This window comes from Rhinopithecus bieti, unplaced genomic scaffold (genome assembly GCF_001698545.2).
Source record: "Rhinopithecus bieti isolate Rb0 unplaced genomic scaffold, ASM169854v2 scaffold_3734, whole genome shotgun sequence".
NCBI lineage: Eukaryota > Metazoa > Chordata > Mammalia > Primates > Cercopithecidae > Rhinopithecus > Rhinopithecus bieti.
Genome location: NW_016804423.1, coordinates 2,715,330 through 2,732,503, shown reverse-complemented (window position 1 = coordinate 2,732,503; position 17,174 = coordinate 2,715,330). Strand labels below are relative to the sequence as shown.

General features: G+C 46.4%; 1 protein-coding gene across 1 annotated transcript in view; it reads left to right on the top strand.

The window, feature by feature from the left end:
• The first annotated feature begins 6 nt into the window (after positions 1-6).
• IRS2 (insulin receptor substrate 2) overlaps positions 7-17,174 on the top strand; it is a 29,162-nt gene continuing 11,994 nt past the window's right edge. Inside the window, exon 1 of the mRNA XM_017868192.1 lies at positions 7-2,711. Coding sequence (XP_017723681.1) covers positions 182-2,711 — 2,530 coding nt within the window. The 5' untranslated portion in view covers positions 7-181. The remainder of the gene's footprint in view (positions 2,712-17,174) is intronic.

Below are 17,174 nucleotides of genomic sequence, written 5' to 3'. Positions count from 1 at the left end.
CTCGCCGCCGGCCGCCACCAGCCCTGGCTCCCTGTCGTCCAGCAGCGGCCACGGCTCGGGCTCCTACCCGCCGCCGCCGGGCCCGCACCCGCCCCTGCCGCACCCACTGCACCACGGCCCTGGCCAGCGGCCCTCCAGCGGCAGCGCCTCCGCCTCGGGCTCCCCCAGCGACCCCGGCTTCATGTCCCTGGACGAGTACGGCTCCAGCCCCGGCGACCTGCGCGCCTTCTGCAGTCACCGGAGCAACACGCCCGAGTCCATCGCGGAAACGCCCCCGCCGCGAGACGGCAGCGGCGGCGGTGAGTTCTACGGGTACATGACCATGGACAGGCCCCTGAGCCACTGTGGCCGCCCCTACCGCAGGGTGTCGGGAGACGCAGCCCAGGACCTGGACCGAGGGCTGCGCAAGAGGACCTACTCCCTGACCACGCCGGCCCGGCAGCGGCCGGTGCCCCAGCCCTCCTCCGCCTCGCTGGATGAGTACACCCTGATGCGGGCCACCTTCTCGGGCAGCGCAGGCCGCCTCTGCCCGTCCTGCCCCGCGTCGTCTCCCAAGGTGGCCTACCACCCCTACCCAGAGGACTACGGAGATATCGAGATCGGCTCCCACAGGAGCTCCAGCAGCAACCTGGGTGCAGACGACGGCTACATGCCCATGACGCCCGGTGCGGCCCTCGCGGGCAGTGGAAGCGGCAGCTGCAGGAGCGATGACTACATGCCCATGAGCCCTGCCAGCGTGTCCGCCCCCAAGCAGATCTTGCAGCCCAGGGCCGCCGCCGCTGCTGCCGCCGCTGCCGTGCCCCCTGCGGGGCCTGCGGGGCCAGCGCCCACCTCTGTGGCGGGCAGGACATTCCCGGCGAGCGGGGGCGGCTACAAGGCCAACTCGCCCGCCGAGAGCTCTCCCGAGGACAGCGGGTACATGCGCATGTGGTGCGGCTCCAAGCTGTCCATGGAGCACGCGGACGGCAAGCTGCTGCTCAACGGGGACTACCTCAATGTGTCCCCCAGCGACGCGGTCAGCACGGGCACCCCGCCCGACTTCTTCTCCGCAGCCCTGCACGCCGGCGGGGAGCCGCTCAGGGGCGTTCCTGGCTGCTGCTACAGCTCCTTGCCCCGCTCCTACAAGGCCCCCTACACTTGCGGCGGGGACAGCGACCAGTACGTGCTCATGAGCTCCCCCGTGGGGCGCATCCTGGAGGAGGAGCGGCTGGAGCCTCAGGCCACGCCAGGCCCCAGCCAGGCGGCCAGCGCCTTCGGGGCCGGCCCCACGCAGCCCCCTCACCCCGTAGTGCCTTCGCCCCTGCGACCCAGCGGCGGCCGTCCCGAGGGCTTCCTGGGCCAGCGCGGCCGGGCTGTGCGGCCCACGCGCCTGTCCCTGGAGGGGCTGCCCAGCCTGCCCAGCATGCACGAGTACCCACTGCCGCCAGAGCCTAAGAGCCCCGGCGAGTACATCAACATCGACTTCGGCGAGCCCGGGGCCCGCCTGTCGCCGCCCGCGCCTCCCCTGCTGGCGTCGGCAGCCTCGTCCTCCTCGCTCTTGTCTGCCAGCAGCCCGGCCTCGTCGCTGGGCTCAGGCACCCCGGGCACCAGCAGCGACAGCCGGCAGCGCTCCCCGCTCTCTGACTACATGAACCTCGACTTCAGCTCCCCCAAGTCTCCCAAGCCGGGCGCCCGGAGCGGCCACCCCGTAGGCTCCTTGGACGCCCTCCTGTCCCCCGAGGCCTCCTCCCCGTATCCGCCGCTGCCCCCGCGTCCGTCCGCATCCCCGTCGTCGTCCCAGCAGCCGCCACCGCCGCCACCGCCCCCCGGGGAGCTGTACCGCTTGCCCCCTGCTTCGGCCGCTGCCGCCGTCCAGGGCCCAGGCGCCGCCTCGTCCTCGGACACCGGGGACAATGGTGACTACACCGAGATGGCTTTCGGTGTGGCCGCCACCCCGCCGCAACCCATCGCGGCCCCCGCGAAGCCAGAAGCTGTCCGCGTGGCCAGCCCGACGTCGGGCGTGAAGAGGCTGAGCCTCATGGAGCAGGTGTCGGGGGTCGAGGCCTTCCTGCAGGCCAGCCAGCCCCCGGACCCGCACCGCGGCGCCAAGGTCATCCGCGCAGACCCACAGGGGGGCCGCCGCCGCCACAGCTCCGAGACCTTCTCCTCCACCACGACGGTCACCCCCGTGTCCCCGTCTTTCGCCCACAACCCCAAGCGCCACAACTCGGCCTCCGTGGAAAATGTGTCTCTCAGGAAAAGCAGCGAGGGCGGCGTGGGCGGCGTCCCTGGAGGGGGCGACGAGCCGCCCACCTCCCCCAGACAGTTGCAGCCGGCGCTCCCAGCGCCCCCTTTGGCACCGCAGGGCCGGCCTTGGACCCCGGGTCAGCCCGGGGGCTTGGTCGGTTGTCCTGGGAGCGGTGGATCGCCAATGCGCAGAGAGACCTCTGCCGGCTTCCAAAATGGTCTCAACTACATCGCCATCGACGTGAGGGAGGAGCCCGGGCTGCCACCCCAGCCGCAGCCGCAGCCGCAGTCGCCGCTTCCTCAGCCGGGAGACAAGAACTCCTGGGGTCGGACCCGAAGCCTCGGGGGTCTCATCAGCGCTGTGGGCGTCGGCAGCACCGGCGGCGGGTGCGGGGGGCCAGGTCCCGGTGCCCTGCCCCCTGCCAACACCTACGCTAGCATTGACTTCTTGTCCCACCACTTGAAGGAGGCCACCATCGTGAAAGGTGAGGCCCTTTGCCTGGGCGTCTGGCGGGAAGCAGGGGTGGGGCGGTGAGGGAGCCTCTTGGGTTTCACTGCTCTCACTTCTTTGGGACCTTGACCCAGAAGCCAACAGCCTGGCTCTGGCTCCTTGTTTTGTTTTTCTGTGGGCTGCCTTGTTCTCTTCCCTCAGAGAACTTGCCAGAACACTCGTCTTTGAGTTGAATGACGTTTTCCGCGTGGGAGGGAGACTGATTTTTTGAGGCCCCACCCATTCCCCCATTCTGTGCGTCCCACAGTCCCCTGTCCCTTAACACAGTGGAAGTTCTCCCAGACCGGCCACGCTAGAGGCCGTGGGGCACCCGACTGTCTTCCTCTGGGGGCCTGGGTGCGTTCTTCCGGGAGGACCTGCGGGTCCGGACCGCTGCCCGCAGCTGCAGCTTTCACCTTTCTCTGTGTTCCCGGAGCTGGGCTCCGCCTGATTCTTGGTGAGCTTGAAGGTTCAGACCTGAAAGTCATTTAAGAAATGAGCATCCATTTTGATGGCTGTTAATAACGACAGTTAACTATTTCCACGTTACACATAAACTGTAGGAGCTTTTCCAGCGGAGGCATTGTTTTTCTCTGAAGGGTGAAACGGTAAGAAGGCTGCACACAGCCTAATGCCGTGGTGTTCAACTTGAGCCTATGTGGGAGTTACCTGGCGGGCTTTGCTGAAACATGCATCTCTGGCCTGTGTTAACCCCGCAGTTTCCGATGCTGCAGCTTTGGGGCGCGGCCCGGGCTGTGCCTTTCTAGTGAGTCTCCACATAATGACGACGCTGCTGGCTGGGGGACCACCCTCTGAGGACCCTGCCCCAGATGAGACTCACCTGGGGAGGAATCAAAAGGTACCTATGGGGCCTCACGCCAAGACACATTGAAGTGAAACATGAGATGGCTAGGAGGCAGGGACGGGCGTTTTTTGGAGTTGTCCAGATGATTTGAATGTGCAGCCAGGATTTACAATCAGTGCTTTGGAGAAAACAGCGAAAGACAAAAAAACACAGGTCTTTTCAAGAACAATTGGATAGGAGGGTGCTGGTATTGTTCTTCGTGTGCTCATCAAATATCCGTGAGGAGACAGAGCTGGTCTGACTTTGCAGCTGGTGGTGCATTCTGACTGTCTAAACTTTGAATGGTGTTTGGGTGGGGGAGATGAAAGGGAAAGGTGAATATTCAATTCGGGAGACTTTATTTAATTTCGTAGCTGTTTTCTTTGTGGGGTTCCTAGCAGGATAGAGGCTTTATGGGAACAGTGAAACATATAGTAAAATTTGGATGCTGGACTAGATGTGAGCCTAAGGTGTAAACAGTCTTCAAGGGTCATAAGATGAGGATCAAGGTGGGCTGGGGATTCGCAGCCTTTTGTTCTTAAATAGACCAGTTTAGTGCTATCCAAATCTAGTATCTGTTTTATAGTATACTTAGGACTGTTGGTCCATGGGATTTAAAATTATAGCTGTGGGGCGAATACCCTGTTATTCCAGTGTAATAGAGAAAAGCTATTTCCTTTATTAAAACCGTAGACTAGAAGATGAAAAGAGTCACAGAGAATTATCAGGAGTGTGGTGCTTCAGCATCCAGTTAAATCATTGGAAGTCGCCAGAATGTATCCCATGAACAGTGATTCTCAGTTCAAGGTCACTTCGGTTGGAGTTACTTATACACTATTGCTAGTGTGTCAGAAAGTTGAAGGAATAGCTGCCTTTAAGACACAGACCATTATAAACACAGCAGCAGTATAATTGAGTGGGGAAACACACACATATTTATGGTCTGCACAAATGGGTATATGCTAGTGTGAACATGAAAGTAAACTACATCTTGCCAGAATCTGATTCTAATCAGAAAACAGCCTAAGAGCATAACACCTTTTCCTGCTTTCAGTGGAGCTGGTGGGACAAACCTGGAGTGGGTGGAAGTGGGTCCCCAGCAGTGGGCTCTGCCATAGCAGGGGCCATAAGCTGGAATTTGTGCCTACAGGCCTGGAGGGACTCAAGGCCTTTCTGATGAAGCTGATACATTCAGAATTGGGGTCCAAATAGGAGACAGTGCCCTTTTCAGGCTACTGAAAATGTTGAACTCTAAGAGATAAGTTTATTTAGAGACTGGATTGAGCTTTCATTTAAGATTTCCCACCAACATAAAATTCCTTTCAGCCATAGGATTCTCGATTTTGAAGTCCAAACAGAAGCCTGTGTTCTATGGCTGCTGGACAAAGATGAGAGATGATTAGGGCTGCTGTTTTTCCGAAGTTTGTGTGGGTATCATGATGAACCCTCTTCTAGGAAGTAAAAGGACTCTTTTAAATCGAAATAGACAACTGCAGTCAGTCCACCATATGCCAAACCACATTTTAAAAAAGGAAATATCTGCCCCGCTGGGTTTCTAGTAAAGTAAGTTAAACACAGAGAACAGCAGAATAGGAAAGAGTAGTGTCACCTTAGGCCACGTAGCACCAAAGTTGTGGTCTGTTGAGACAGAAAGGAAACATTTAGGAACTTGGGATGAATATCCACCTTTATTTAACTCACACATGCACTAGAAATTTGTTTGTGATGCTCATAAATACAGAGTTCACAGTAGGTAAGTGTCCTTTGAGGCAATGATTTGTAGAAGGCAGACTCGCAAAACATTTCTTTGAAGATGAAGTAGAGAAAGCACTTACTAGGCGGCCCCCTGCCCTGCCTAGCTCTTAGAAGTGGCCTGTGTTTCCACCCTGAGCTCCTCCTGTTCTGCATGGGAAGACCTCATTAGTGATGCTGATGCAGAATAATTTGGGGTTACTTGGGTAATGTTTGGTATTTGCATAAGTGATAGCAGCGCGGTAAGGTTCCAGCCATGTCTGGCAGTTGTTTACAATAGAATTGTGAATGGGGATGGGGTTTCAATGCAAGAGCCAATTAAAAAGTGTATCTCAGGTACCTCTGTTTTTATTAGTCCAGAGCAAACTCTAAATTATGCATCTTATTTTAGGGTGAGTTAAAGTTACTTATGTGTTTTTGGTGTGTGTGCATGTGGAAACTCTAACCAATTTGTTAGGTTTTGTTGTTTGGGAATTGGAAATACGCTACTGAATTTCCTGCGCTTTAAAACTGATTTTTACAATTAACTTTATGTATTTTTGTGTTAGGATAGTAGATTGATGAATGCCATAAAATACGCTGTTTTAGTGTTCCTCTTTAGTGATTTTAGGGATTTTATTCTAAAATTGGCACATATATATATATGTATAAAACAGATTAGATCAGAATTACCACTGAAAGTATCCATATTTAAATTTTGTTCGATACAAGGACTATCAATTCTTATCCTACGGTGAAAGAATGATAAGAGACATGTTTCCAAAGGGACAACTTTTATGTTGAAAAGTTTTGCCTTTTGAAGTTGTAAAGAAGAGAATTTTCCTAAATTCAGAAATCCAGTGAGATGATTGACAAACCACACAAGCTTTCTGTTTGCTGTGGCGGGCGCTGGTTTGCTTTAGTTGGCTGGCTCTGGCCATAAGAAGATAATAGCATGCACTGCTGCTGCCCTCTTCGCAGGAGCAGACAACTAAGGTGCTAATGAAAACACACACCGGCTTTCGTGAATGAAAGTCACGTGACTTGTTCTGTTTCCTTTATTGAAAGAGAAACCTTTACAAAAATAGTACTTCATAGAAGGAAGCATAGTATGTGGAACACTAAACCAGGAATCAGGAAACCAGGTTTCTGGTTGCTGATCTTAATGAGTCATTGTGTGTCTATGGGCGAGCCACTTAATCCTTCCTTCTCACTTTCCCTGTCTGTAAAATGGGGGTAATTATAATCCTCCCCTTTCTGTGTCACAAGGCTGCTGGAAGGCAAATGAGATCATAAACATCAAGAGTGTTTTAAGCTCTTCTAAAGGAAGATGCTAATAAATCCAATTGTTGATACTTATTACTTTGAAACCATGCATCTATACAGGAAAGACACTTTTGTAAATGGGTACTCTTACATTGAAACGAACAGTAACAGTGTAGTCTGAAAATGGAGCCAGCACCTTGAAAATTGCTTACCTTTACTGCTTCATTGCTAGCTCCACTCCAGGCTCCCAAGAGCCATTGTTTTCCCCCTTTATTGAACTTAAAATCTGTTCATAGATATTTATGAACAGATTGTAACAAAGTGGTGTTCTGAATTACATAGTAAAGTAACGATTAGGGAAAACAGTATGGTAATTCTGAAACTATTTTAAGACTGAACTTCTGATTACCTTTTATGACTTGTTTATGTATTAAGAGATGTTGACAAGATGAAAATGTATAATTCGAATATACATTTTAAAATCACCTCTTAATGCTGAATGCATTGAAAGAAAAACAGAACACTGCAGTTGTTTGACTACTCCTTGTTTAGTCTGGGGTTTCATTCTTTGGGGTTGATTTAATTAGGATGGTCATTCCTGCAGTTTTGATGGTAGCACTGTGCTTATCAAACATAGTAGGAAAATGTGTGATTCTTTTGTGTTTCTACCCCCCAAAAGGAATCTTAGTAGAGAATTGATATTTTATTTTCTTTAGAAGTATCAGTATTTAAAATGAGACTCTTTTTTCTGAAGAGAAGAACTTGCAAACGTTTTAGTAACAGCATGAGTATAATGGGTTTTCTGTTAAAATTCCCACTAATGCATTTTCTTCAGAAGCATAGTTCCAAGAGCTAGTTAATTTTGGTATCAGATTTGGCAAGTAGAAGGGGTTTTTGTTTGTTTGTTTGTTTTGGGTTTTTTCTAGGGGAGTAGCACAGAATGAAGTGTTCCCATTTCACCTTATAAACTTAAGGGAAAATGTAACTTTATTCTTTTATCTGCAATGCCAAGTAGAGTGAGGAAAACACTGGGTGAAGCAAAGTGCTGTGCCACCCTGTCCTGCATTTGGATAGCTGTAATGCAGGTGGATTCTCTGTTTAATTTCTCTAGTATGGATGACAGCAGAATGTATATTTCTATACAAGATGAACAAAACATTTTAATGTTGGCATTTTAATGAACAAATGAAAACAAAATTTTCTGAATGTCCAAAAGTATTGGTTATAAACATACTAACTGTCAGATCATGGTTTTTGTGAAAATAATGCTGTCCAAGTTTAGATAGGGACACTGTTTCTATATTTAGTTTGAGTGGGTTCTTCCAGATTGCAGTGGTTATTCTGACTCACTTAAGGTAGATTATTGTAGACAGAGTTCAGTGCTAGACTTTTCTGAAGAAAAGTAGTGAAGTCATCATTTGGCATGGAGGAGATGATGAGGTTGATGATTGCTATTTATTTTAGTTTCTTTCAAGATAGCTACAGAGACTAACATTAAGTGGGTGCTAAAATAAAATGCATAGGTGAAGATTAGTATAGAGAGAGTTGGAGTATATGTTGTATACCAGCATTTTGCTCTGTAGGTGCAAATAATGCAAGATGCTTCTGTGTGTTATAGCTTTATTACTTAAGTGAATTCATTACATAAGAATTCCGAAATAGATTGGATTAAAACTTATAGGTTACATGTTTACAAATGATAAAATAGTCAATTTGGTGGTTCTGATTAATTTTCTATTAGACTAGAAAAATACTAAGTTTGTATAGAGTCACTTTTATGTGTCCAAAGACACTGTAAAACTTGAGTGGGTAGAGGTGAAACCTTGGAAACTTTGTCCAGTTTTCTTACGTCTTATATCTGTATACACAAGGTTTATAAAATATTCCTTGCTTGCTGTGTTTTTATTGAAATTTGGAATATTTGATCCAATATGTTGACCCACAATATATTTTTTAAAGATAAGTGATCACATGCATTGCACCCTGTAAATGCTGGGTTTTTTTGTTTGTTTGTTTTTTGAGACAGAGTCTCGCTCTGTCACTCAGTCTCAGCTTACTACAACCTCCACCTCCGGGTTCAAGCTATTCTCCTGCCTCTGCCTCCTGAGTAGCTGGGACTACAGGTGCGTGCCACCACGCCCTGCTAATTTTTTGTATTTTTAGTAAAGACAGGGTTTCACTGTGTCAGCCAGAATGATTTCAATCTCCTGACTTCGTGATCCGCCCGCCTTGGCCTCCCAAAGTGCTGGGATTACAGGTGTGAGGCATCACACCTGGCCTAATGCTGGATCTTTTAATATTCATTTTAAAGAGTATCGGGTTTTCCAAAAATAAATATTTGGGGCTGGTGTGTGTGTGTGTGTGTGTGTGTATGTGTATGTATGTATATATGTATGTATGTGTGGTTCCATAATATCTCATTCAGTGATGCTACGGGAGGCTCAGTTTGATATTTTTCTCTATAACCGAAATTCAAGTATTAATGGTGTGTTCTTTGTTCGTGTTGAAACTTTATAACTTAAGCTTAGTCTACTGTTACTTTACCCCTATACAGTTAGTACAAATACTTGAGTCCGTTATTACGGTGTGGTATGAAATTTCAATTGTTTTCAATGCATAAAAACAGATACTATGATATAGTTCATTATACTATGTGATTTTGTTACTTTACAAATACTGTGTGATTTTCTTACCTTAAAATACTTATGTTTATGTTAAGAATGACTCATTCTTGGATGGGCGTGGTGGTTCATGCGTGTAATCCCAGCACTTTGGGAGGCCGAGGCGGGTGGATCACCTGAGGTCAGGAGTTCAACACCAGCCTGGCTAACATGGTGAAACCCCGTGTCTACTAAAAATACAAAAATTAGCCAGGCGTGGTGGCGTGCACCTGTAGTCCCAGCTACTCGGGAGGCTGAGACAGGAGAATTGCTTGAACCTGGGAGGCAGAGGTTGCAATGAGCCTAGATCACGCCACTGTACTCCAGCCTGAGCAACAAAGAATGGAATTCCGTCTCCAAAAAAAAAAAAGACTCATTCTTTTGCATAGTATTAATGCTTAATCTTTAATATTTAAGACTATGATTTAGTGCTTTCTCTGTGCATTCTATGGACTTAAATAAGTCAATCTTTGGCCTCCAAAGTATAAGTGTAACAGATAATCCCACAACTTGGCAGACAAGTGGCAACTGAAGATTTTGAAAGAATGTTATTGAAGTTGAATGCAATGATAATGTACCATTATTCTGATCAATATGGACAGATAACTGTCTGCTGTTATCCTCTTGGGGTTAAAATTCAAAAGGTGTTTTTATTCCCTTTATAGTGGTAAGACATTTTCCTATATACAATATTGTACCATATTCCAAAAAATCCTGTGGCATAGGCAGAACCACCATGAACCCCATTCTTTGGAATCAAGAACCTACAGTGTGGAGAGGCCAGATGACTTGCCCAAGATCACTGAGCTAAAAGGAGGAGCGTGCGGTTCAACCTCATAACATCTTAGTATCCCTAGCCCAGTTCTCTAATGTCATATTGTCTGCTTGGGAAGCTCATATGCAATAATTACATTAGGATTTTATTCTAGATCCTTGCCTTCAAGTTAATATTTTGCTGGAGTGGCAGTTACTTACCCCCCACCCCTTTTTCTTCAGCTTGGTATCAATTCAAAGAAAAATGGGGACAATTGAGGAGGAAGACTGGTAGGAAAGCCCTCTATTTATTTTAATCAGTTTTTACATCCACCAGTTTGGAGAGTTTAGTATTTGATGCTATTTTCAAGGCTGTCATGTTGCTAGTGAATTTTAGAGTTGACTGTTAAGTTGGTGATGGATCTGTTCTGGGGACTCCAATCATGCTTCCTGGACCTCTAGATGTGTCGACAAAGTGGAAAACTTAGATTCCTCTCGCTGTCTTTGATTACATCTTAGTAAAGCAAACAGTATATGATACTTGGTAAGATACCTCCCCACCACCACCATCAAATACATTAAAACTCTTGCAACTTAGGTGGTAACAATAAGAAAATAATATGCAAGGGTGTTCTGAGAACGAAGAGTTGAGAACTGTTGGTAGAATGTAACTTATTTAAGTTGTGAAAACAGAGGCTGTGTGAGGTTGGGAGTCTTAGTCAAGGTCACTGATTTAATTAGTGGTAGAGTTGTTTGTAGATATCATCAAGAAAGAATAGGAGAATGTGATACAAACAATGACACATCTCAGTTGGTTCTTTGTATCCTGATGAATAACTTTCTCCCAGGATACAGCCTATGCTCTTTAGAACAACGTAGTATTTGTAGAAATGATATTAGTCTTTTTACTTTGGAACATTTTAGTAACTTTCTTCATCCATAGACTAAAAGATACCCTGAAAGCCAGAAATAGAGAATGCTGAATTCCTAAATGAAGAAACGTGTTATAAATCAGAGAAATATGGCTGTTCATGACTATGTGGACAGTGTTTACTGAGCGGGGAGAAGATTTGGCAAATATTTTCAAATGGTTATGTATTCACTTTGTTAAAGAAAAGGAAACAAAGTTACTGGGATAAGTGAAATCTAAAGGCCTACATTATCTAGCAGAATTGAAGTCTTTGCTCTGTGTAACAGGTTCAGCCTGGGGGGTGACACAGTGATTGATGAGTCAGTGGGTGCGTTCAGTCACTGCTCTCTGTGTCTCTAAGACGGGCGCTTGTTCTATAAGTGAAATATCATATATTCCCCATTATGGATAAGTCCATTAGCATTTTGCTAAGAAATGAGTCATTAACTTATTTAATGAGTTTATTTGAAAACTAACCAATTTAGAATCTGCCTGAGGACCAATAAGTAACGAGTCAGTCATTGCTAGGTGGTTGTCTTCTGCGGTTTTGAGTATTTCGTCAGTGCCTTTTTATTTTTAACAGCCTTTGTTGTTTATTGTTTCTTTTTTATAATTCTCAGGGAAAAAATCATTTAGCTGGATTTTTATATGAAGATAAATAGTTTTCATACAAATTTAATTTCACAGAAGCTGCCGTCTTTCTAAAGACGTGACTATAACATCACTTTCAAAAGCAGAAAGAAACACTTTAGCAAACCCATAAAATTTCTTAAGATATTCACACTTTAAAACATGTAATAGGCAAACCTGTGGCCTGAAACTCTTGTGGGCAGTGCAGTGTTTGGTTTGTGTGAGCTGTCAGGCCCCTCAGCATCAGGAGAGAGTACCTCTTTCCTGGCCAGCACCCCCAGCGGTGAGCCCCGTGACTCACCAGACAGCAGGTGAGATTGGAGAGCTGGTTGAATGAGCAAAGCAGGAAAGCAGTTTTGCTATCGGGGTGAATGGGGTTACAGACCCCCTTCCAGGTTAAGAAGAAAGCCACATTCCCAGCACCCTGTGTTGCAGTGATGGGTTTGTTGAGCACCCACCAATTTAGTCCGGAAAACTGATCCAGACGTGTGGTCTGGGGGTCTTCATGAATAGGCCAGAAGCCCTTTCCCCAGCAAGGTTTGGTGACTCTGGGAACTTTTGCCTTCTGCAGAGGACCTGGGGGGAAGAGCATACAGCTATCTGCACTGCTCTGTGCTGTGAAGCCACTGAAAATAGGGACTGAAGTCAAGGACCATCTGATCCTGTGAATTCCCAGGTCTTCGGTAGAAGCCGCCCCTGATCCCATCATCTCAGTGGCCACCCTCACCCTTGACTGCCCTGCGCTGCCTGGGCCCAGCGCATGCCAGGTGGGCCTCTCTGCCCTCCTTTCTTTGTTCGGGACATCCCATACTCAGATGGATGGATAAGTAAGGGGAATTGTGAAGCAGGGAGAAAAGTTTTGGAAATAGGCCAGAATTTCCTTACTAAATTTAAAAACCATGCACATAATCCTTTAGAAACTCCAGGCAATAAGCAGGATTAAGCAAGTCATGGATTAGAGTGTATTGAGCGGAGACTGTTTTTATTTGAAGAGGTCAGAAGTGGAGATACTGGGACCCTGGTTTACTGTGGACATTGCAGGGTTTCTGAACTTCCCAGACGGCAGAAATTCCTGGAAAAGTAGAGTCTTGGGGTCAGTTTTTTACCCCACACCTTGGGTGCATTTTTAAAAAATAAATGACTAAAGTGCTTTGCTTCAGTTTTGTTCTGGTATGATAGTAGGTATTCACTTTTTTTGTCTTCCTGCGTAAAAACGACCTACAATAACATTTTAGATATACAAATGAAACAGAAAACAAATCCATGAGCTACCCATGCCCTCTTCCAGTTCTATATATCAGATGAGTGTGCGGAGACTTGTACAAATAACTTTTGTTATGTTGTCAAGTAGACATCTACTAAGTGTACAGTTCAACTGAAAGTATATTTGAGTGTGCTTTAGCAAAATGTATTAGTTGCAAAAGTATCAAATCTCTTTTTCTCTTTTAATGTATTATAAATCCAGGATTGTAAATTTATTTTAATTGCAGTCAGTTTCAGAAAACTAACTTGAATTTAGCTGGCTGATAAGGCAAAAGAGAAAAAATTGGAACTTTAATATTGAACTGTATGAAAATACTAGATACAAATGCTACACAAAACCCCTTTAGATGTAAGCATCAATGAATTTGCAGACATTGTTGAGATTATTTGTTTTGACAAGTTTTTTAAATGGTAATTTTCTCCTAAAGGTTTTGTAGCTTCCACATATAAGGGCATTTTGGTGTTTGGGGACAGATGAAAGTTTCAGTGGTCCAGTAGAAAGGACACACCTTGGTTCAGTTTGCCATCTTACTATTATTTGCAGCTTAGCTTATCAGTGTTCCTAGTTCCAGATGAAACAATCACTGCAATAAAATGTCCAACTTTTACCAGCAGGGAGCATTTAATTAAGTTCTTAGAACAAGTCTGAGTGATATGCATTCATCTGTGTGAGTCTTGGTCTGTCCAGGTCAGCTGGACTGTTTAGAATTCACTGGGTCTTCAGCCATTTCCAAAAGGCGGAACATAGTTGATATTTTAAGACAATCAATGTATTGAGAGTTCAGCGTGTGTCAGCGCAAGAGTAGATGTCCTGGGAGATGCAGAAGAAATGTGAAGTCGGGCCTCTGTCCCCTAGGTGCCTTCAGAGTCAACTTGGCAGCATCCCACCATGTGCCATTTTCTGGGCAGCCCCTCTGATCCTTTTCGTAAGTGTCCACCCTGTAGGCAATCTTGGCTGAGCACAGAGAATGGCATGTTTCATGGGATGTCTCTGCTGCAATTGTGGATGTCCTTGCTGAAACATTCAGAGTACTGGTCCCATTCACAGCTGGGACCACTCAGATGTTTCACCCCTTCACCCCTGCGCAAGCCTGGGGTGCATCAGATGAGGTGGTGGTTGTGAGTTTTCTTCTCTGAAAAATAGTAGCTTTGATTCTGCTCCTCTCCCGATTCCTAGATGTTAACTTGCCCTGAGCTGTTTGGTGGTCTTGCGGCCAAACTCTCCTGGTATTTCATTCTGTGCTCAGTCTCTGTCATAAATGGTAGTATTCCAGAAACTTCCCCATTGTTAGGTTTCTTGGCTCCTTTTCGTAGGCGGCCCCGAAGCCTGCGTTAAGAGTATTGATCTCATTCTTTGTACAGGCATCCCTGGCCTGTCCAGGAAAGCCCCTCCCTTCCTGCCAACCACAGCCCCCCCGGCTCAAAGGGCTGCTTCCCACTCTTGGCCCCCCTGCCCACCATGGTGGTGGCCAGTGGAGGAGAAAGAAGGAAGTCCATTGGGTTGGAGAGCTCCAAGTCACCCACCCGTGAGGCTGATGGGAGAGTTGGTCACAGATGAGTCTTGTGTCATTCTCAGCTTCTGCCACCTTTTACAGTTCTTTTAAGAACAACAGCAGCAACATAAAAGGAACTTTACTTATGGGGTGTTTGAGAAAGATAGAAAGTTGGAGGCAGAAAGGACGATGGCAAAAATGGTGAGATCTCCCTTTAATTTTTAAATTTATTCAAACCGTTAAATTTCTGCATGTTTTCATTACAAGGATGACAATTAGTACATGTAGATTATCTCAAAACCACTTCATCCATTTGAGCAATATTAAAGGATAGGCTAGAAAGAAACAGATTTGGTTTTTCAAGCTAAAAAGAATAACAGAAAGTGGGCGAGTCTTCCGTGAACTGTCTGCCTTTGAAACCTAGGAAGTAAACTTAATTTTGTTGTGCATTTAGGACATGAAGCACTACAGGTGGTGAAATGCTCTAGAAATGAAGCAGGAAAGGGAGAGGGGGAAAAGGAAATTTGAGCCAAGCAACCTGAAGGTGGGGAAAAGCCAGTCTTATGGATGTTAAGGGTAGAATCCAGGTAGGCAAAGGGGATGAACAGCAGTGCAAAGGCTCTGGGGCAGCAGGTTGCCCAGTATGTTCCAGAACAGGAAGGAGGCCAGTGTGGCTGGCATGGAGAGCTAAGGCTCAAAGGAGAAGGTAGAGAGAAAGAGGTAGTAAGGGACCAGGAGGAATCCAGCCCGGCCAGCCATGCTACTGACGTTTCTTCACGTATCACAGTATGTCAGGGAGATAGAGTCCTTGGGAACAATATGCAGAGCTTTTAAAAACTTTCATACTGTGGCCATCAATTCCATCATCATCGTGGTGGTATCCCTGGGTGGTGGTGGCTACTTGGTAGAGTATATGTCAACTCAGATTTCTTCCTCAAAAGTATATAAAATTGGAAAGGACCTAGTAGTGATCTAGTGGAATGAAGACACTGAATTGTCACTGAGGTTGGGGAAACCACTGGGACATGCTTCCAGGATAAACTGCAGAACAAAAGCTCATGTCTGTAATCATGGAATGACATGCCTTATTCTAAAAACTTACGTTCGTAGCGTACCTTATAATTTTAAGACATTTAAAAATGGTATTGAATCCCGATAACCTATGCGTAGGGTTGGATCTTGTTGTTATCCCTGTTTTTTAATGGAAAATCTGAGGCCCGAAGATGGTAGGCCACGTATATGCCTGCCCCGCCGTAGAGCCTGGCTCCTGCTGTTGGAGAAGCTTTCCCAGTCTGTAGAGAGAGGATGTGGTCCTGGCAAGCCTGGCTCCTGCCTGATTCTGTATCTTCTGGGTAACACAGAGCCTTCATTTTTAAAAAAAGACAAAGTCTTCCCCTCTGACAAACTAAACGCTGAATCTGCTCATTTTGAACTCTGCCTTGAGGCGGGGTGACCCGTGCATTACGGTTAACTGTAGGACCTGCTAACTATCGGCTTATCAAACAAATCAATTTCACTCTTCAGTTAACTTGGAAATGAAAATTATAGAAATCAGAAAAAATGTGCAGAAAATGTGTTATTCCAATGTATTATTCCATTTGTTTCATAGAGATTCTGGCTTCACAGGAAAGAGCTGAGGGCATGGGTTGTGCTGAGGGTGTAAGAGCTTGGGGAAGGTGAGGGCTCGGTGTGTACAGGCGCCCTGATGTCCTCTTAGCCTGCTGGTGAGGAAAGTGCACGTTTAATAAATGGGCTCCAGCCAACTGTGTGCAGTTACTTGTAGCCTGCATAATTTTAAAAACATGGTGGAGCGTTTAGGTCTATCTTTAGAGTTTAGGCTTCATTTGACTTAGTTTTCCTGAAATACGTAGAAAACTAATGGTGAAAGAGGACCTCATTCTTGAATTATGTGCTTGAACTGTGTTGCTAGTTATTCCTTCCAAGTAGAAATTGTAAAAGCCAGTCTTAAGGATGTTAAGGGAGGAATCCAGGTAGGCAAAGGGGATGAACAGCAGTGCAAAGGCTCTGGGGCAGCAGGTTGCCCGGTATGTTCCAGAACAGGAAGGAGGCCAGTGTGGCTGGCATGGAGAGCTAAGGCTCAAAGGAGAAGGTAGAGAGAAAGAGGTAGTAAGGGACCAGGAGGAATCCAGCCCGGCCAGCCATGCTACTGACGTTTCTAAGCAAAATGAGAGAAATAACAATTATTTTATAGGAATTTCATATGTATTGAATATCACAAAATCATGTAACTGGAAATGTTTAAGTGGTCGAGCTGGGCCAGGCACAGTGGCTCACACCGATAATCTTAGCACTTTGGGAGACCAAGGCGGGTGGATCACGAGGTCAGGAGTTCAAGACCTGCCTGGCCAATATGGTGAAACCCCATCTCTACTAAAAGTACAAAAATTAGCCAGGTGTGGTGGCACACGCCTGTAGTCCCAGCTGCTTGGGAGCCTGAGGCAGGAGAATCACTGGAACCCAGGAGGTGGAGGTTGCAGTGAGCCAAGATCGCACCGCTGAACTCCAGCCTGGAACAGTGTGAGACTCCATCTGAAAAAAAAAAAAAAAAAAAAAAGGAAAATGGTCGAGCTGATTTTCCAGGATGGAATATCACTGCGCGATGCTCTCCGGGAAGAGAAGGCATTAAGTCTGTAACACACAGGATAGAACCATTGTCTATTCTGTGCACATCTGCTTGATCCTGAGTTTTGTCACCTTGGTTACTAACAAGATGGTTAGAAAGGTATGTCTCTCTTAAAGGCCGTAAAGGAACTCAGGCACAGCCTTGGGAAACCTGGAAATGTGACTGTATCAATCATCACACACAGTCCAACTTCCTTTTCGTGTAAGAAATGTTTTCTTTATCATTAATTGATCGTTTCTCCCCTTTCCAAACTTCTGGCAATTT